Consider the following 21,006-nt stretch of genomic DNA (forward strand, 5'->3'; position numbering starts at 1 on the left):
CGCCGAGTGTGCAGCTAGGTGCTAGCCACGATATTTGCCAGAAAACGTAGTGGCCCCTTTCGAAGCCAATTGGAAGCGATAGCCGCCCGCTTGCTGCCACTCCGTTTATAGTTCTCAACTCTTCCGGCTGCATCCATCGACAGCCAGTGCTGTTGCAGGCTTCCCCCTCTCACTCAATCTTCAAAACAAAGGAATACGTTTTGCTCTGTTCTAAAGACTGAATCTCGATTTTCGTCGTTGGTAGGCTTAGCTAAGCACGTCGCTAATCCGTTTATAAGTAGTTAACCGGCAAAACCGAATCCCTGCGCGGTGCTGATCCGGCGTCGGTCGAGCTCAGCCCAGTCTGTCACCGACACCAAAGACACGCAAGCTGCAGCTCAGGCCGGGTGGGTATTCATATAGGGAAGGATTCCGCCCCTATCCAGCGAGGAATGCGCATCACGTCACAAAAAAATTGGAGGGTACACTTAAGCCCCGCCTTAAGGCTATGATGAGATAGCGTAATGAGTTAATTCCCACATATTGTGGGGTTTAAAATAAGGGGGATAATACGTTTTCCCCGCTTAACCGCGGCTGACACAGTTCAAAGCCGACAGACCCCACTCCGTGACCGCGTACGCTACCGAGCTCACGCCGACCACGGCGCGCCTTGCTCTCAGGGAAACAAAGGAACGACACTTTGGCTGACAAAACAGGCATTTATTGCTACAACAACAATAACACCAGCTAGCAACAAAATAACCTAAGGAATCGAGGTCGACCGACTCACCAGCACGGTTACGAGTGAACGTTTGCCAACGCTGGGGCAGGGGAGATACTCCACGGCCGGACGGGACGGAACGAGATGCGGAAGAACGTACTCCCCCACGAGGCCTCACCCCGCTGGCGAAGAGCGGAGCGCCGCGCCTATTCTACTTCGCTAGTATGCGACGACGCGGTTCCTCAGCCGAGGAGAGAGTCGTCTCCCCCGCGAACGAGCACTCGCGTCGCTCCAGCGCCCTCTCTTGTTAGTTACGGTAACTAAGGAGGGAGCATCGCGGGAAAGCAAACCAAAGGGGACGACGCGGGGAAAAGTCCTCGCAATATGCAGAAGGTCCTTTCCTACTTTACACCCATAGATCCTCGGGAGTCCTCATACCTCTTCCTGGCACAGTCGTGCAGCGGTTAAGCGATGCACCGCTGCCCACTGCCCATCGGTTAAGCGATGCACCATCTGCAAAGGTGGGCTGTTTGCTCGCAATCCGGTGGGTCGGTTGTGCTCACGCCACAAGGCCACGTGACCTAGGTGGCCCACCTGCCTCCTAGGTTGCTCTCTGGGCCATCTGCAACAGCCATTCCCGTGATTTCTAGCTCACAACGCCGACGCCAACATCTGATTTTGTGGTGAACGGGACCTTTAACACTGTCGTGTTAAAACTTCCCGCCATCGGGGGCCACCGCGGTGACGTCAGCCTCCTCAGGGAGTGTAGGGATCTTTTGTTCGGCCAGCACGAACGCTGTCGAGGAGTCAGCAGGTGGTGAAGGCGAACAAAACGATCAGGCAGATCTAGACGAACCCAGATGGCGTTGGCTTGGGGCAGGCAGCCTGGAAGCGCTCTCGCTGGCATGCACTGCTGTCTGGTTACATCCACCACTTACTGCATACTCAACACAATACCCCCCACTGCACTACACAGGTTACGCATCACCTAGACCTGTGGGCACGCTTCTCTCCATGGCAATGAATGCGTTAATGTGACAGCCCAAGAGTTTGCCGGCTTAGCACCAATCGAAGATTGGCCCCACACAGATCTTGCTGACAAACACTCATACCGGAGCGCATAAGCGCTACAGAGACGACAGATAAGATTTCCCTCACCACACCCCTCACTAAGCGCTAAACCGGACAGAAGCTTCCCCATGGAAGCAACTTCAAAACAATTGCTTCCCCATTTATCCTACACGATACCCCTGCCGCTGTCCTTTGTGCGGTGCAAAAGCCATGACTTGTCACTCTATACGAGAGTGCACCTAACCTCAAGAGATCCTCCACCCCCCCCCCCAAACCCTTTCCGCAATTCCTCAACCTGCTTTAGGGAGGCTGCACTGCCATTGCCCTGCAGTAGCAGTAATGACAGATTGGAAGGGCAGTTGACATAGCACATGAAAATGGCATCCTGGACAGAGGTCCCCACTCAAGCAAGAGGACATCCCACTAAAATGTTTGTAAATATGTTCTATATCTTGTCATCTGGTCGTCCTCGACTCTCCACAACCAGTGCGACAGCGAGACTGGCGTTTCCACCAGTCGTCGACGTCGTCCAGCTCCCTTCCCAGCAGTCTCCACCACGTGAATACCGGTGAAAGCACGGCAGAAACACGTCAAATCAATACTTAGCCGCAACCAAGATAGCTGCTGATCGAATGATCACAGTGCCGATGATTACGTGACTGCTTTTCCTGGCGCTCCACGTAGCGACAAGGGAGCCTTGAAACCCGATTCATCACAGTAAGATCCGACGAATACAAAGCCTGACAACTGTAAACCATTGTTCTCGTCGATGTATTCGTACGGTACTGGAAGGCGCGAGCGAACGGGTTTATCTCGTGTGCGGCAGAACAAGGGCAACAGAAACAGAAACACACCCGCAGATCGAAGCGTGCTTTTTGCGGACGTTTATGCGTCATGTATACAACGTACAGAATTAATTCGATTGCCGCATAAAAACTCGGCGCTAGACTAGATTAAATGTGGGTTCTGGTTAAGTAATGTTGGACAAATCTAGGCTTTAGGCTAGGGCTAGTTAGGCTTCTCTGCGCTGATTAAGGCAAGGGCGATAGCAGTGTGCTTCATGGCATGCGCAGTTTCCGTTTCCTCGACACTCGTTGGAAAGTGGGTCACGGTGATCAAGCTCCGATGTTAGACATACAGTGCCTTTGCACACTAGTGCCACACTAAATGAGCAATGGAACGCAAAAAGTTTGAAGAAGCATGCAGTTTACCATTCAAGACAAACAGCTGGGCACAACGATTTAGTCCAAGCCAAGCAGAGGCCGCAGCACCAGCAAAAGATGGCGGGGCAGCGGCAGAATGAGGAAGAGGAGGAAAAGAGGAAGGGCTGCGGCCACTCAGGCAAGGGAGAGGGTGACGGGTGTTGTACACATGCATCGGGAACACCAACCAACGTGCAGAAGCAGCGCTAGGATAAGCACCCTCCGCGTGCACTCCTGTGCTGCCGGCCGCCGACGCCGCCGTGGCTTGGATGAGCAGGGAGCGGGAGTTCCGCGACGGGATCTCCGGGGGCACCGAGCTGTAGCCTCCGCTGAGGCCCAGGTCGGACTCGACGCTGTTCAGACTAGAGGTGTCGGACTCGGCGCAGGGCCCACAGCCCTGCTGGTGCAGCTGGGAGCCCTGCTGGGACTTGACCAGCGAGGGCGGGGTCTCGGGGCTGGACACGGGCGTCGTGGGGCTGCTGTTGGGACGCCGCCGGCTCATGCCCAGCAGGGAGGTGACCGTCGGGAAGTCCAGCCTGCCGCATTGTTGGGGAGGCCCCGTGTAACTATATACGCGTCGTGTGTTGTTAAATGTGGTTAGGAGGGCGCAGCCTTTGCTCGAGTGGCAGAGATCGTGCTTCGCAGCGAAAGCAGATGTGTTTAGAAGAGTCGCATAATGGAGTCGACGAGAGATTCACTGACTACATGTTGCACAACACTGTCACAGAGTTGTGCCATCCCTGGTGAGCACTCACTTTGTACCTACATGGCACCTGAAGTGATCCACAGGCACATGCAAGTAGCTGCAATGCACAGTTGAGTTTATTCTGCAGGTATACAGTGAAGCAACGTTCGCCACTGAAGCTTTCATCGAGCTAGTGCTCAATATAGCATTGCATCCACTGTGGTGCATGTATCTTTACTGAAGGTTTCACCAAGAAAAGGCACGACTGATTCCTTGACCCGCTTTTCGCCTACAAATGTCTGAGACAGGATCTATGAGGGTGCAGAGTTTGTTTATGCTGTGCATTGTGCAGTGTTGAGAAAGGTACCCAACAGTGGCCATTTTTACACTTATCAAGCAGGTTCTACCTCACCCTCGTAGTGAACGGAACTGCTGGATCGATAGTTCAACCGATTCTGATGACGTTATTCAACCGCTTCGTTAGGGAGCGAGGTAAGACATCAAGGCCACATAAAATGATTAGAATATTTCGCGTAACGCCCATCACCTCAGCAGACGCGAGGAATAGCGAACGGAATTCTCCTTGATGCCTAACGCTTTACAATCAGTCGTGAAAAATGTATCTTGACATTTTGATGTGGCAGCGAAATAAATTCAACCACTAAAAAAAGTGCTGATACAATTAGCCAGCACACTTCAGAGATTTCTTGGGCCGACTTCTGTCACGTAAGGCACGGTAGAAAAAAAAAAACTAGAAAGTTCCGAACCGCTCACTCACCGACGGCCGCTTCCCTGTGAAGGCGATCCTTGGTTGACATTGCGCGAGCTTTGAGCTTTAGGTGTCTGAGGAAGAAACAGGGGCAGAAACATTTCTCGTGAGTTAGCTTCACTGCAGTAAGCCTTTGCTTGCAACAAAGCCTACTAACAGTGTACGAAAGGATGCACTGAGTCTACTGTGCCAAAAAAAAAAAAAAAACTTTCGGTGAATAATCGCTACAGTGTAATCTATGAAGCGTTCACTCGTTCTCAATTACGCACAGAAACTGTCATCAGGCCGTCTAGACAGGCGTGCCACTGCTCTCAAGGTAGGACCTGGCCTTGCAGGGGCAAAAGATGGTTTGTACAACAAAACAAAACTTTCATGAAAAGCGCTTTTTTTTCGCGAAAATCCGCTCATCTGAAGGCGCGCATCTGTAAAGATGTGTGCCTGTATATGTGTGTATTTGTGAATACATGTATCAGCAAAAGCGCTTATCTCCGGAGGTAAGTATCCATGTAAGAATCTGCGGAGGTGACCACCAATGACAGTGAGGGTGAGAATCTGTGAAGGTGCGCATCTGCGAGGGTGAGCTTCAGTGAGGGTGAGCTTCAGTGAGGGTGAGCTTCAGTGAGGGTGAGATTCAGTGAGGGTGAGATTCAGTGAGGGTGAGATTCAGTGAGGGTGAGATTCAGTGAGGGTGAGATTCAGTGAGGGTGAGATTCAGTGAGGGTGAGATTCAGTGAGGGTGAGCATCAGTGAGGGTGAGCGTCAGTGAGGGTGAGCGTCAGTGAGGGTGAGCGTCAGTGAGGGTGAGCTTCAGTGAGGGTGAGCTTCAGTGAGGGTGAGTGTCAGTGAGGGTGAGTGTCAGTGAGGGTGAGCTTCAGTGAGGGCGAGCTTCAGTGAGGGCGAGCTTCAGTGAGGGCGAGCTTCAGTGAGGGCGAGCTTCAGTGAGAATGAGCTTCAGTGAGAATGAGCATCAGTGAGGATGAGCATCAGTGAGGGTGGGTTCTTCTTAGGGCAAGTGCCTATGACGGCATGTATCGGTAAAGGTGAGTGTCCTGAAGGTGTTTATTTGTGAAAGTGTATACGTGAAGGTACGCATCTGCGAAGGTGCGCATCTGTGAATGTGCAAAGGCCGACACCCACCCCAGTAGCGAGCGGCGTGTTCTCTCCGATGACGGTGTTGGTGAGGCTGCTGCTGCTGGCGCTGGAAGAGGAGCGCTTGGCCAGGTTCGACTCGACCGACTGGCTGCGGATCTTGACGCTCAGCGCCTTGCGGAAGAAGCCGTCCAGGAAGCTGGCCCCGGTGGCCGCCGCCGCCGCAGAGCCGCCGTTCGTGGCGGCCCCGTCGTCCAGCTCGTCGCCGACCACGAAGCTGGCGCTGCCGGAGAACTCCTGCGTCTTGTACACCAGCTGATCGTGCAGCGTCTGCAGCAGCGACAACCGGGTGCGGGCCTGCGACGCCGAAGGAGTGTTCCCAGTACGGCATGACATTGCCGCAGGTGAGTCAGAAAGTTCTATTTATCTAAGAGGAGAAGAACGGCAACTAAAGCCTTGCTCAGAAACTTTAAGAGAACTAATTGCTGGCTAAGTTGGCGCAGCTTATCAGCATCTAATAAAAAAGAACCAATTAAAAATTGCGGTATCAGCGCATCGCAAGTGATCCCAATAGCGTCGGCTTGGAGTTAATTAATCAAAGGACGGAAGTGACCATATTGCACTAATTTTGTCCGAAGGCGACGACATCGCCAACGCCACAAATGCTCCAATCGACAGGGAGACCGGACCACTGAATGCGTCTAGCCGTTGAATCACGGTACAGAGAGCTAAGCGACTTCCGTTTCACTGCATGAAGTCTACAGGCCAGAAATACCGCTTATAGTCTTCGTTCATGCACTCATTTTCGCGCCAAAAGGCCGGTGTGTCCAAATGACAGTGGCCGTTAAAGAACCTCGGGTGGTCGAAATAAACCCGAAGCCCACCACTACCGCGTATTTTGAACCTATCGATCGATCGATCCATCAATCGATCAATCAATCGATCAATCAATCAATCGACCAATCAATCGATCGATCAATCAATCGACCAATCAATCAATCCGAAGCCCACCACTACAGCGTATTTAGAACCGATCGATCAATCAATCAATTTGTGCGCAATGTATGCCCTTATCTGCATCCCGTTTTCTCTCCTCTTCCTTTTATTTTCCCTTTCTCCTTTTCCGCACACATGTACCAAACCAGACAAGTCTGGTTAAACCCTCTTGCCTTCCTTTTATACAACTCCTTTAAAGTTATCACGAACAACACTTGTACAGATTACGTTTCGCAAAGAGAGCATCGATTCGCGGAACGATGGTGGTTTCGAAGAGGTTAGAGAATGGAAGGATAAGACTAACCTCTAGCCGCGCGAACTGCTCGGCACGGTACGAGGCGTTCTCGGCGTTGATGAGCTTCTGCAAGATGAACTCCCGAAACTCCGGCCCGGCATCGAACTCGGCCGGCACCGGAAGTTTGGGCTCGAAGAAGGGCACGTCCAGACGCGCCGTCACCGCCACGCGGTACCTGCGCCAGAGGAACCGGTACCGTCGCCACAACGCCTGCATGCAGCCGTCATTCACAAGACAGCCAACGCTGCAGAAACGCCGTCCTCCCGACACACTGCACGCTACCCTGACGGATACATTCATTAGTCTGGGCGTTTAGAAAAGGAATAAAAGTAATATATCTCCCCGCCCGCAGCAGGAGGCGGAGTGTATTGTACGTACCGTTCATCTGTTAGAAAAACAACTTACACTGCCTTTCGCACAGGCGACGGGATAGGATTGCAAGGATATGCCCTATGAAATCCTCTCCCCTCCCCCCGCTCCCCTCCCCTTCTTAAAAAAAAAAAAGCGACCTAATTCGTGCTCCGCCTGGACCGTCCTAATGCAGGAATGCATGCGTAATGCGCCCTGTTTTAGAGCATCTTGGCGGTGACTATACTTTCAGAGAGGCTACCAATGGCGTGGTCACTTCATCGCACGGTACCATTTTTCCGGCATAGCGAAGAACGCATCCGGCGTCACATGGCCCACCACTAAGCGAGGAAAAACGGCATTACGAGCATAGTGAACTCACAAGATGTACAGAGCTCATGATTTATAGAAATTGGTAGGTTAGTCGGATCAGCAGTGGGCGGTCCAGGCACTCGTGAGCAGGACAAATATTCAGACGTTGTGGTTCTGGATGTTGTAAAGGGACATGTAAAGCTATTTCTTGACACCTCTCCCTGTCTTCCCAGAGGCTGACCACGGAAGGTGGCATGTGATTGAAGCTGAGGCTCCGTGACTCCAGCGTGGCCGAAGAGCGACTGCAGGGAGTCATCCTCACCTCTGGCGGCTGAGGTGAAGGCGGCCCGTCCTGATGGGCTGGACGACGATGAACGAGTGAAGGAAGTGTGAGGCGATCATGGTGGGCATGAAGGGCGTGTTCTCCTCCTGGAACACGATGGCCACGATGTCGTTGCCGATGTGCCGCTTGCGCTGGAGCTGCGTGAGGTAAAGGTTGGGGAGTCAGGCTCCCTCTGGTAGGATTTAATTCGAATGTTCGCGTCCTTTTGCAAAACGCATTTCAGAAATCATTGTTGCTTGCGCAACTCAATCGTAGTTATGAGGGCTGATGTCGGTTTGGTGCTGTGTACTGCGTAAGGTATCGTGCTCGGGTTGACACTGGCTCACTTGTGCGCTTCTATTGTATTTTTGAAAAGACGTGCAACGTATAAAAAGGTCACGCGACAGTCAGTGAAGTGATGTGTACTCTGTATTGCTCAGACTCCGCTGGACACATCGCCATTGTTTATTTGACATGTACTCGTTTTACGTGGTGCCGACAGCTGTTAGCCTCTAAAAGAGTCTCTAAAAGAGCTCACCGCCCAAACACACTTGGACAGGGATTGTTGTTCCGGTGATTTACTGGTAGAACTGCTGCTTGTTTTCACAGCTGAGGGAGACAACGGAGACATTTTAACTAATATCCCAGTTTATTAACAAAGTGTCGTGTCCGGTCGCTGTGTTGAATGCAGCGAAAGACGCACACGGTACTTTTAGACTTCGTTTATTTAAAGCTGAAGAGGGTGCGACCAGCGTCGACCGAGGCAGCAGCCGAACTGGCCGCCCGAAGAAAGGAGGGAGTGAGAAGCGTCCACGGGAGGGAGTGGCTTCCCAGAACAGGAGGAGGGTGCGGGGGCGCACCGTGGGGGGGCATCTGGTGACAGCGTGCGACGAGGGGCAAGCGGTCGTTAGGAGGAGGATGCGGGTGGTCGTTAGGAGGAGGATTGAGTGGTCGTTAGGAGGAGGATGCGAACTGTCGTTAGGAGGAGGACGCGGGGGCGCACACACACAAAAGCAATAAGGGGACACAACACTTCCTTCCCCCTTAGAAAGTTGCCTGGTATCGTGCAGGGGGTCGGCGCTCACGCGTGGAGGCGCGCTGGCTTTGTGCGCTCGGGGGAGAAACACTTGTAGGCTGGCTGTTGTTCGCTGTGTCTCCTGGGTCTGTCCTGGGCGAAGTCTCTTCTTCCGGGAAGAGGTGCCAGGCTATGTGGGAAAATGGTGCACGTGTTCTCTCCGCTGGCGGACAGCTCTCAGACGGCGTCGTAAATCTACGCAGCTGGTTGAGATGTCGGCGTGCTACTGTGCCATGTATGTTGACGAGCCAAGAGCGCAGGCCTATGCGTCTGACAATTGTAGCTTCCTCCCAGCGTGGCTTTTTCAGAAACTGTCGGGCGAGGACGCGCTGCCCCTCATTAAGCGTGCCGCAGCGCGGAATTGCTTTTTCTTCCCGGAACGTCTCTGCCTTTGGCTCGGGGAGGATGGCTGTGAGCTGGGTTCGCATTTCACGCTCGAACATCATTTTCGAGGGGGTCTCGCCTGTTGTGCTCTGAACCGTCGTGTGCTGCTTGAAGAGAAAGCGCGCAAGGCGGCGCTGCAGCGAGCCTGTCTGATCTCTTTCAAGGGCGCGTTTTAGCTCGGCTACGTAGCGCTCGGCTTGTCCGTTTGTCGCTGGGTGGTAGGGGGCCGATGTAACTGATGAGATCCCGTTGTCGCGATAAAACTTGAGGATCTCCGCAGACACAAACGGTGTTCCGTTGTCCGACACTACCTTGCGCGGCAGGCCGAACGTTGCAAATAGTGATCGGAGGTTGTCAATGACTGCTGCCGAAGTCGTCTGTCCCATTTGCCTTATCTCAAGCCACTTTGTGTAGGCATCTACGACCACAAGGAAAGTGCAGCCCTCAATTGGTCCTGCAAAATCAATGTGCAGTGTGTGCCATGGTGTGTCTGGCTTTTCCCATTCTGGGACAGGAGCTTTCGGCGGGGCGCTCCGGCTGCTCTGGCAAGGCTTGCATTCTCGCACCACTGTTTCGATGTCGTTGTCAATGCCAGGCCACCACATGTAGCTTCTGGCACACTTTTTCATTGCAACGATGCCCCGATGTCCGGCGTGGATGAGAGACATAGCTTGTGCGCGTAGTTCTCTCGGCATCACAACTCGGGACCCAAATATGATGCAGCCGCGATGGGTGCTCAACTCTGTAGCTCGCCTGCGGTAAGCGTCGAAGTTGTCCCCTTTGAGTTTATGCACGTTGCCTTGTTGAACAGCTGTGTAAACTAGCCGGAGAGCTGCGCACTTCTGCGTAGATGCTGCAACTGTGCCTGCTGTAAGCGGAGGTTCTGGCAGTGCTTCGAACATCAGAACGTCTCCTAGTGGAAATGGTTCGTCAACAGTTGCGTCAGTGGCAGACGGCTTAGCGCATCGGCGTTTTGATGTTTGCCGCATATCATCACGCCTAGTGGAGAAAACCAATTTCTCCCTAGAAGGCTTGATCCTGTGCCCTTCACAACAAGCAGAGGTAGCGTATGGGTCTGGCCGTTGTAGTTAACCTGCACGTTGGCAGAGCCCAATAGTGGCAGATTCTGTCCTGACCACGTTCGCAGGTGCGTGTCGTCTTGTTGCAGGGCGGGTGCGTCAGATGGCCATGAAGTTCGGAACGTGTCCTCACTGATCAGAGTACAGGCTGCGCCGGAGTCCACCTCGAACTTAATCAGCTGGTGATGTACGCTTACTTCTGTAAAAATCTTCGGTCGCGTGCCGAGATTCATGGTGTTCAGGTCGTACAACACAGATGGTGTTGCTGATGTTGTTCCATGGAGATCAGATAGCGGCGTATTCTCTGAGGCGTTGACGCTGTGATTAGGCTGGGAAGGTGACTTTATCTTGGCAAGTCTCCGTTTCGTAATGCATGCTCTTTCGATATGCCCTCGCTTGTGGCAAAAATTACACGTGGCTGACTGGAATCGACATCCCTGGGGGTTGTGTTGGTCGTCACACCGCCAGCAGCGTTGTGCCTTTTTGACCGATTTTACAACAACAGAAGGCTTGCGCACCTGGTTGCTTGTCTGGTGTACCGGCTCGGTGTTCCGGCGAATCCCTCTCTGCTGGTGACCGGCGCTCTCCGCTCGAACGGCGATGTCGTAAGCTTTGCTGAATGTGAGGTCCTTCTCAGCGAACAGGCGCTGCTGCAGTGACTCGTCACTCAGTCCGCACACAAATCTGTCGCGTAACATCACGTCCAAGGGAAGCATGGTGGTGTTAGCAGAAGAAGCTGCGTCTCCCTCCTGCCCGGTAGCTGTTGTCGACAGCGTTCCAAAATTGCAGTCGGCAGCGAGCTTCTTGAGCGCGGCTACGTAGGCGCTCACAGTTTCTCCTCCCAGTTGATCTCGTCGTTGGAAGCGAGCCCGGCTGTAGACCTCGGATGGCCTTGGGTCGTAGTGCTTTTGCAGCGCTTTTACGATGTCGTCGTAAGACACTGCCGCTGGTGTGCTTGGCTGAATAAGGGCGCAGACAGTATCGTAGGTCTGCTCCCCGCACAGCGTCAGCAGGTTGGCCCTCTTCAAGGCTGGGTCTGTGATGTTGTTAGCTTCAAAGTAGAACTGAAGGCGTCCAACCCACGATGACCACGATGAGCCGTTGAATTCTGGTATCTGATTGGGAAACCCTCGCGTAGCCATGGCTTGTCAATAGCGTTGCGTAGCGCGGGTCGAATCCACTTTCTCGTCGCCACTGTCGTGTCCGGTCGCTGTGTTGAATGCAGCGAAAGACGCACACGGTACTTTTAGACTTCGTTTATTTAAAGCTGAAGAGGGTGCGACCAGCGTCGACCGAGGCAGCAGCCGAACTGGCCGCCCGAAGAAAGGAGGGAGCTGAGAAGCGTCCACGGGAGGGAGTGGCTTCCCAGAACAGGAGGAGGGTGCGGGGGCGCACCGTGGGGGGGCATCTGGTGACAGCGTGCGACGAGGGGCAAGCGGTCGTTAGGAGGAGGATTGAGTGGTCGTTAGGAGGAGGATGCGAACTGTCGTTAGGAGGAGGACGCGGGGGCGCACACACACAAAAGCAATAAGGGGACACAACACAAAGGTCACCGCCAAGCGAACAGAAAATGTAACGCATAGGCCTACTATTTCACACAATGAGATGCAGCGTTCACCAACGCTCAAAGATTTGGTTTGATTTCGTTTAATGGGGTTTAACGTCCCGAAACGACTCAGGGTATGAGGGACGCCGTAGTGAAGGTCTCCGGAAATTTCGACCACCTGGGGTTCTTTAACGTGCACTGACATCGCACAGCACACGGGCCTCTAGAATTTCGCCTCCATCGAAATTCAGCCGTCGCGGCCGGGATCGAACCCGTGTCTTTTGGGCCAGTAGCCGAGCGCCGTAACCACTGAGCCACCGCGGCGGGGCAAACGCTCAAAGAGAAAGCCCACAAAAAGAGAACATATATAACAACTCTTTCTTCGTGAACAGTGCTCCACTTTTGAAACGCTGCTTTACCAAGCTATATCTACTTTTTCTACATAATCTATCAACTCCTTCTGCAGTTCCTTCGGTTTGAAATGCCCCGCTATGACGTCTTGCCAGCCTTCCTTAGGCCTACCCCCCGTTTCCTATTTCCTACAAATTCCATCCTCTCCAACTCCTTGCCGACGCAGTTCTCATCTTTCCTCATTAGGCGTCCGAAACATTTCGGCCTTCCCTTCCGAACCTAAGCTTCAAAGTGTACAAACTTGACAGTCCTCCTTTACGACGCGGTCGTTCCATACTTTCTCATTGCACTCAGCCCATCCAACCCAGCCATCCTCATTTCAGGAACTTTAAAACTTTCGAATCTTAGATTCCTTAACACCGAGTGTTCCTGACATTTCGAAGACTGGGCGAAGGACGAAAGCTGACCCGAAAGAAAAGGCCGCCGCACGCATTGTCAAAACTCTGATAATGAGATACTACGCTGTGCCAAATATGGCAGCATTAACGCGAGCTATATATTTTAATGAACAGGCATTCATTTAAATGAACGGTACGCATAATCTTAAAATATAAGAATAGTCCAAAAAGAAATAGCAACAACATTTCTCGACCTGCGAAGAAGGAAGAGACTAAGGAATTCGAAGCAGGCGCGAAGACGCTAGCACAGTAACCCCCCCCCCCCCCCCCCCCCCCAAGTCGTTCCTCCGTCGGCAGTCAACCTACTTCCCCTCCGCTAACGAAGCGTTGGCTTCACAGGCGTCCCCTGATTACAGTCATTGTTGGCGCCCGGCAACGGTAGAGCGCTCTCATTAGAGAGACGAGACTCAGTGCGAAACGCCTCTGCCCATCAATTATCCTCGTCGTATAGTTCGGGCCCTGTTCGCTCCTTCCCTAACAAGACTCCGTGGCATTCGCGGGGGACCTAGCCTTCTACGAATTCCGTTCGGCTGTCTTCGGCGCCGTAACCTTGACCTTTGCGGGCTCGAACGAGCGTCACCTGACGCCAGGCAGTCAAAGAAAAAGAAAATTACAAGAGTCGCTCGCTGGTACGACACCGTCACGAAATACAATGGTGCCAACAACGGCTCGTTGGAAGCGCCGGAGAAGCCAATTAATCTCGACCCGGGGTGATGGCTGTGCAGTCACCACAATGGCCTTTCCTCTCAAGAGGTGCTCTCTATTCAGGTGTGGTCTTGTCGACAGAACTAAGATCGAAGCGCATTTGCTCGTTAATGTCACGGTTTAATAACCACTTCTGTTTTGATTGGATGAAAAGCACTGCCCCAACGCTTCTCTGGCACCGGCAATAATTTAATGAGCGGCGCTACAGGTTAGAACTTGGGTACTACTACTAATAGACAGAGGGTTCAACGCTGTTAGTAATGCCTTGTTGCGGCTAAAGCTCCGTATACAGCTATCATTACAAAACAAAAGAAAACATCAGTAATTAGAGCGCGCGTGTCTATTCAACATGGCGGACGTGAAAAAAGTAGGTCAAGGTCACATAGCGGACACGAAAAAAGTAGGTCAAGGTCACCTGCTGCACGTCTCCCTCGGTGTAGGGAAGAAGCGTGGAGACGTGGAACATGATCTCGCAGCCGTTGAAAGACGTGTAGAAGGACTCCTGACCCGTCTGGCCGTGTTGGGTGTCCAAGCCGCCGCGGAACCTGAGCACGCGGTCGAGAAATTAAGAGGGGGGGGGGGGGGGGGGCAGAAAACTCTGGCTCTCCTCCCACCACGTGACCGAGGTGCACAATGCATGCGGAGACGACGCAGTGGCGAGGAGCTAACGGACATGGGTAGTTATAATCTCCATTACCGGAGATGCATGGTAAACGTGAAATCTAAACTACCCTCATTAAACATTTCTAACTCCAAATAAAGAAACGAGAGCGAGCAGTAAATGCGCTGAACGCATACGCTGATCGCGACCGGGCGTAATTTTGACGATCAAAAGCTTCACGATTTAAATGCAGGAAGGCACAGTATATCGGCGCTTTCAAGCAGCGCAGCAATCAAGACTGGATTCGAAGCAAGTGTTAAGCCGGGTTTGCAGTTTCGAGGTTCAAGGCTCAGAAAACTGACACGAGTCAAGTGATCGTGTGTACAAGAATCCAGCAGTCCTTAGTAATCTAAGCTTTCCTTCCCCCCCCCCCCCCCCCCCCCCCAGACAAGTAACCCAGCACAAAAAAAAAAAAAATTAAGTACGGGATAGCGTGACGAGCTACAGTGTGTGTCCAGTAAATAGGTGCGAGCTTCAACGTGGATTTGAATGTTTCAACAGTACACGCCTACTACTTAATTACGTAGAAATCAGTTCAGATCATACATACGATTAGTAGAATTGAGGTCCACAAAAAGCAAAATGAAGCAAACAAAAAATTTCAGCCAAGCATCGTAGTTCTTGACGAGCTCTCTCATATCAAAATGTCAGTGAGAACTCCCATTTTCCAGAGTTTTTTTTAAAACTTACAGCGGTTTCTAACGATGCCTCCTACTACGTTCGCAGGCTGGAAAATTCGCACTAATATATGAAGCTAAGCAGTTGCAGTGTTTTACAAATGACTTTTTTCGCTTGAAGTGAAACGGCTATAGTCCCGCGAGGTCTGCCCGACGCCGGGGCCCAGAGGTAGACAAGACGCCGCTGACGCAATGCAAAGCACACTGCTAGAGCGCAATAGAAAAGTTAATAGACAAGTTGGACATAGCCTGCTGACTGTGCACTGAGAGATACAAGCAAGGTACGAAAGTTTACAGCAGTGCAAGGCTATGAGCCCAAAGATTGTCTAAAAGACCTTCCATAAAAGTGTCGACAGACAGTCTATAGAGATTTCATGTCAGTGATCGAAAGCTCATTAGTCTGAAAACTTTCATCAGTCTGAAGTATCTTTAAACTCCCAACAGACAAGAGCCTACTAAAGTGCAAAACCGTACGTCCACAGGCTGCCCAAAGAGTCCATAAGCAGTGTCTATACATAACTTTAAAAAAAATCAAATGTCTATAAAGTGTCAAAAGATTGTTCAAAGCTGTGTAAAATTATGCATCACATCCAAACTCCTTGCGATTACCCACCCTGGGAAGTCCTTGAGTGTGACTTTGTCGGCCAGCATAAGAAGGAAATCCTCCATGGCGGCGCTGTGGTGGCGGTTTCCAAACAGTTCTTCTTCCCTGGTCTGCAAATAAGAGCGCGAAAAGAAAAACAAAAAACGAATATTCGTCCACAGGCTACAACTCGAACACCGTGCGACACGAAGAAAACAATGCTTATTAACGCCAGCAGCAGTGGTATTGCAAAGGAGCTCAGACTAGGACATTAATTAGTTTTTATCTCTCTTCTATCTGAGGCCTCACTGAGTCCAATTACACTCTCCGAAACCGTAGACAGCCTGCACGAACAGAAAGAAGTGCGCTGTAGTCCCAATCCTACTATAAATTTAAATTAACACACTCACATTGTTACCTGTTTTTTTCTTTACTTTCTCCCTCCTTCTCTCGCTTTTTCTCCGTGTTTCTCAGCGCTGTCAGCAGAAAATGGTCACGCGGGTTTAGCGACATTAAACTTCCCACTAATTAAGTGACCGCGGCATTGAATGAGGTTCCAAATGGCGTAATTAATGAAGCAAGACAAAGCGATTTTCGCTGCACAAAGGTTACACACCAACGACGTTCGTTCTGTTTTTTTAAAAAAAAGAAGGAAAGAAATTGCGGGACAAACCACTGCTTTGTTTTTTTTTTTTCAAGTCGTATAAAAAAGTTAGGGCACTCAAAAATACATTCAGAACAGCAATACGCGTATTCGAAAGCTGTAACTGGCAGCAAGTATATCCAGACGGTGATGCTTAGATGTATAGTTTAACGGAAGCCTTTAAAACTGAACTACTCGAAAGTTTCAAGCTCTGTATATCGATCATTAAAAACAAATTAGTGGGGCAACATAAGGTCCGCTTAAGGATATGATGCGATAGTGCTAATGAGTTAACGCCCATATATGCGCAATTAGTGCTTCTTCACTTTAAATTCATCGACCCCTGGATGTCCCCATACCACTCCTTCTGCAATGGTGCAACTTTTAAGAGATGCGCTACAGACCTGAGATGGCAGGCACTACCGCCGGTGCGGCTTGTGCGAGCAAAGTTGCTCTTCCCGAGCAACCTATAGTGATTAACCGTTGATTTAACTGCCACCTGCCAGAGGTGGTGGGTTTGCTCACAATCCGGTGGGCAGGTTGCGATGACAGCACAAGGTCACGTGACCTAGGTGGCGCCATCTAGGTTGCTTCCCCGGCATGTGGCAACCTGGACCACGCTACGCCACCCTATTTTTTTCCCTCACAACGCCGGCAACGCCGACGCCGGATTTTCTCGGTAGCACGGCCTCTAACGCTATCGCGTCAAAAAGCGGAAGCGGAAAGGCGTTGAAATTTTTCACTCTTTCGCAGCGCCCTCTGTATTTGGACACCGCACCGCCCTCCTATCCCACATGCGCTCTCACTAGCAATGCAAGCTTGGATAACGTGACGACAGATGGCGCGTTCTCGGGAGCGCGACATCATCATCATCATCATCACCATGCTCAGGTCCCCGCTTTTGCTATGGCTCTGGACCACCCGGGGACAAACAATGTCTCAGCTGCATGCAAATTAGGAGTTTTGAGTAACGACGCATTAAGACAACACAGATGCCTTTGGGTCAGGAGAAAGTCTCTCACACACAAAACTACTGTTTTTCAAAGGCGGAGAGCGCTGTTTTGCGCTCTTAGCAAGAGCGCGCCGATATGAAATTTCTATTACATTTTTATTTCAGCCTTCTTACAACAAATGCTAATTGCAGACGACTTCCGTAATCTCCTTGCTCCCTCTTCTCCCTTTACGCCAGCGGAGCAGTCTCCTGAGATAAAATAATAGGGGTTCTCCTGAGCAAAGCTCCCACTTAATTGGGGTAGTAATTACTCCCTTCACAAATGCAAATGCTGCACGGATTAAAAAGAAAAAGTGGGTCCCGCTACTATAAGGCGGCCCGGGAAACGACGGTTCTTTTTGCTCAACTGATGGGGCTGACTTTCTGTCTCAAACTAAGACCCCCGTCTTGCCTCGAGGTTGTCTGCATTCCCACGCAACCAGCACGCAGACGCAATTTGCCTTGTCCATACCTGACCGGCCCGTTGATAAATGACTCCAAATTTGTACTCGTGGACTAGAACTTGTTCGTCGAATGCCATCAGAAGTTCGGAAGCCTGTGTGAAAGAAGCCGTGAGAAAACGTGAGAAAGGTGAAGCGCAACTCTTTTAAAGCGCATTGCATACACAATTCGAACTTGAAGCCATATGAAAGAGCAATATTTTTATGATTGTGCGGCAACATCGTTCGCAGGGACCCTGCCCAAATTTGAGTCCAAAGAAGTTTTATTTGTGCCTGAAATAGTTTACATAACCTGTTTAATGCATTTCGGCGTCAACGTGGACATAAAAATAAATTTAGTTCCTAATTGTTTTCTTTTACGTTGATCGTGGCTGTACGGTCCATGAGTGACACGAAAGTTCCATGTGCAAAGCGAAGCTGTTCAGTTTACGCCAATGACGCTGCCCCCCCCCCCCCACACACACACACACACTTGTATATATATATATTAAACATGCATGTAACGAAGCCGTTGCAATACCTTTGGAAAGAATACCGGTTGCAGCACCACGTTGTTGATGCTCTCGCGAAGAGACTGTTGACAAAACGTGAAAAACAGAAGCATTAGAAAAACGGGCATAGCACTGTGTGCAGTTCGTAGAAACGAGAGCTTCGCAATACGCACTTTTACTAGACGGGCAGCCGTCCAAAGCTCCGTCTTTGGATCATTTGGAATCAGCTCACAAGCAATGCCATCTTTTGTTCTGGAAGAAATGCGCAACAAGAAAGCATAATTTGGTTTTTTTGATCACCACGTTTTTATTTATTTATTCAGAACACCTACATCGCCAGAAGGCATTGTTGGGGGGCTCGATAAACAGTATCATTTCATCATCATCATCATCATCATCATCATCATCATCAAAATTTCCATTAAAAAAATCACAGGGACAGTTAATTCCAGTATGTATTGGCAATGCGATAGCATTAGGGTACGTTGCTGCTTTTACCGGAAGTGACACCAATACCGGTCTGGTGACATAACTTCCCTGTAGCCAATGGGAAGGCTTCGTTTTGGTGACGTCACTTGTTTCCAGCCTATGAGCGAATTTTATCACCGACGACGCATTTTGGCACCATGCGGCTCCTAGTGCTATCGCAATAAAAGAAATATGTTTCGCGAAATAAGCTCAGTGCATACCTGAGTATGACCCTGTAGTGATCGTTTGGTTCCTCCACCGATTCCAACTTGAGCGATAGGATGAAGATATTCGAAGCTTCATCTCTCCCGACGTAATTGAGTTGCTCCTAAGGATTAAAATAAGGGAAGAGTTACATAAGAGCTCTTGCGTGTCACCTTGGTTAACATCAGTGTTAGGTCACAGACGGTTGCGTCAACCGTAACGCCTGGTACGACACCAGTGCGTCTTAAAAACTTTCGTTTGCATTTAACCGGATAAACAAATGCCTCCAACCAAATCACTTATAAACTAAACGTTTAAAACTGACTAAATCTCTGAAGGAAAAGAATAATTTGCCTCAGTTAAGGACCAAAGGCTGACGTTCAAAAATCAACGAAAACCGTCCAAAATGGATCCATACCAAGTTTCACGTCATGGGGGAGGGGGGGGGGGGGATGTAATGCGGCTAAGGTGACCCCGCTGTTTCCAGGTTCTTAAGAAAAAAATACAGGAGACGACGTGACCACTTTAGGTAAGAATAAGGCTCTTTGCACTCTAGCTATTACATCTTTTCGTCGTTTCGTTTTTCCACATTCGAGGGCCGTCCGTAGCACCGTTGTCCCTCCTCCTTTCGCATCCCCCCCCCCCCCCCTCCCCCCAGGTATGCGCGACTCACTGCATGCGCGTTATCTCGCCCAGCACGTCCACCCAGGTCATTTATCAGCCGCCGCGACACGGCGCTCGCAACAGTAATCCCCGAAATGACAGTAATCTTCAAAGATTATATATGCGCGCCAGGCTCCTGACCGGTTTCGCGCGTGCTTCTCTGCGGGGCGCCACGGGAGGACCGGTTACGTTTTGGTTTTGCTCTGTTTTGCGCAGACCTTCTATAATTGCCTCTGTTTATGCTTCGCAGCAAATCTGCCTTTATTCTTTCTGTCCCGCCGCGAAGCAGTATGGTTGCTGTCCCGGCTATCAGTTGCCCTCATAGGTTTCTTCTTTTCATCATCTTCGTTATTGTTATTATTCCTATAAAACTGTGTTTTTCTGAAGTGCATTTTGCATCTCTTTCTTGAATGTATTTTCTGACACCTCTACAACTCTATCTGATATTTTAAAAAATTACTCATTCAAATAAATGGAATGCGACATGTAGAATTCTAACGTCGCGAAACGACTCAGGTTATGAGGGACGCTGTATAGTGAAGGGCTCCGGATAATTTTGACCACCAGGGGTTGTTTAACATGCGCTGACGTCGCACAGCACACGCGCTTTTTTGTATTTCGGCCGGGATCAAACCGGCGACCTTAGGATCAGCACCAGAACGTCAAAGCCACTGGGCCATCGCGGCGGGTCTAGTGAAATAGCTCACACGCTCTTCTTGTTATTGCGTGAGTGGAAAATACATGAATGTGTAAAACATAAGAGCAAAACCAAAAAGGTAACGGTATATAATTGTTTGCAATGATTAACGAGCAGGATACACTGAGGCTCGCAACTTGGGCCAAGTCCAAAAAGCCTCACGCTAGCTCTGACGGGCGCAACTTATTGTAAAGGTGTGCGCCATTTGTTCAAATTAGAATTATTACTATGTTATTACGCTCCCAAACATTTCACCAACTACCTGATGATATTTCTTCTGTGACCAGAAGATTAAGGTTAAAAAGTTTGCTATGATTGCTGTAAGCAGTTGTTACACGAAACTTTATTTATAATAGCACTTTCTGGCGCATCCAAGGTTCTCTCCTATAGCTGCGCTTGTCCATGATGGCAATGACATAGATTAATATCTTTATTATTTAGCTAATTCTACTGCCTAGAACGCAAGCGTCCGCTGGGGCTTTGCAGGGCTGTGTATTCATGTATTTGTTTTCAAGATGGCAATCATTGAGCCGCCGCGGTGGCTCAGTGGCTATGGTGCTCGGCTGCTGGCCCAAAAGACGCGGGTTCGATCCCGGCCGCGGCGGCTGAATTTCTTTGGAGGAGAAATTCGAGGCCCGTGTACTGTGCGATGTCAGTGCACGTTAAAGAACCCCAGGTGGTCGAAATTTCCGGAGCCCTCCACTACGGCGTCTCTCATAGCCATAGTCGCTTTGGGACGTTAAACCCCATAAACCAACCAACCAACCAACCATTGCTATGACATGCCCATTTACCCCGCTTCCGAACCGGAGGTGACGCAGCGCAGATCAACTTTTGGCGCTCTCCCTCCGAACTTTGATCATTACGCAACCCTCATCTGCGCAGTATGGGCTACCACCCAAGTCGTCCACCTGACGTATGCATCCGGACACATGAGCCTCTATATTGAGCCCTGCTAGACCTTGTCACGGAAACGAATTTGTATTTTTTTAAATTTATTTCACATTCATAACTTATGCAGTAAAAATATCAGTGCTTTACTTCTATTGGTCATCGTTCCATAGTTCTCGAACGAGCTAA

The 21,006-nt window shown here is 50.5% G+C and overlaps 1 protein-coding gene and 1 long non-coding RNA gene across 7 annotated transcripts in view; one reads left to right on the forward strand and one right to left on the reverse strand.

The window, feature by feature from the left end:
• LOC149364243 (uncharacterized) overlaps positions 1 to 4,766 on the forward strand; it is a 30,989-nt gene extending 26,223 nt beyond the window's left edge. The window contains exon 4 of the long non-coding RNA XR_016289160.1: positions 4,699 to 4,766. This is a non-coding gene — a long non-coding RNA (uncharacterized LOC149364243). The remainder of the gene's footprint in view (positions 1 to 4,698) is intronic.
• The window catches only part of RapGAP1 (Rap GTPase activating protein 1), a 209,558-nt gene that overhangs the window by 8,028 nt on the left and 180,524 nt on the right, over positions 1 to 21,006 (reverse strand). For 4 of the 6 annotated variants that reach the window (XM_089574188.1, XM_089574192.1, XM_089574193.1 and 1 more), the window contains 11 exons: positions 18,584 to 18,690; positions 18,068 to 18,146; positions 17,924 to 17,977; positions 17,415 to 17,498; positions 15,339 to 15,439; positions 13,803 to 13,932; positions 7,790 to 7,947; positions 6,817 to 6,982; positions 5,565 to 5,873; positions 4,437 to 4,501; positions 3,166 to 3,509 (listed from right to left, as the gene is read on the reverse strand). In XM_089574188.1, coding sequence (XP_089430314.1) covers positions 3,166 to 3,509; positions 4,437 to 4,501; positions 5,565 to 5,873; positions 6,817 to 6,982; positions 7,790 to 7,947; positions 13,803 to 13,932; positions 15,339 to 15,439; positions 17,415 to 17,498; positions 17,924 to 17,977; positions 18,068 to 18,146; positions 18,584 to 18,690 — 1,597 coding nt within the window. Of the gene's footprint in view, positions 1 to 3,161; positions 3,510 to 4,436; positions 4,502 to 5,564; positions 5,874 to 6,816; positions 6,983 to 7,789; positions 7,948 to 13,802; positions 13,933 to 15,338; positions 15,440 to 17,414; positions 17,499 to 17,923; positions 17,978 to 18,067; positions 18,147 to 18,583; positions 18,691 to 21,006 lie in introns of all 6 variants that reach the window. The other 2 variants (XM_089574190.1, XM_089574189.1) reach the window with 2 other exon arrangements.

The sequence above is a fragment of the Amblyomma mixtum genome, chromosome 2 (genome assembly GCF_055824585.1).
Source record: "Amblyomma mixtum isolate Tamu chromosome 2, ASM5582458v1, whole genome shotgun sequence".
In the NCBI taxonomy this organism is placed as follows: Eukaryota; Metazoa; Arthropoda; class Arachnida; order Ixodida; family Ixodidae; genus Amblyomma; species Amblyomma mixtum.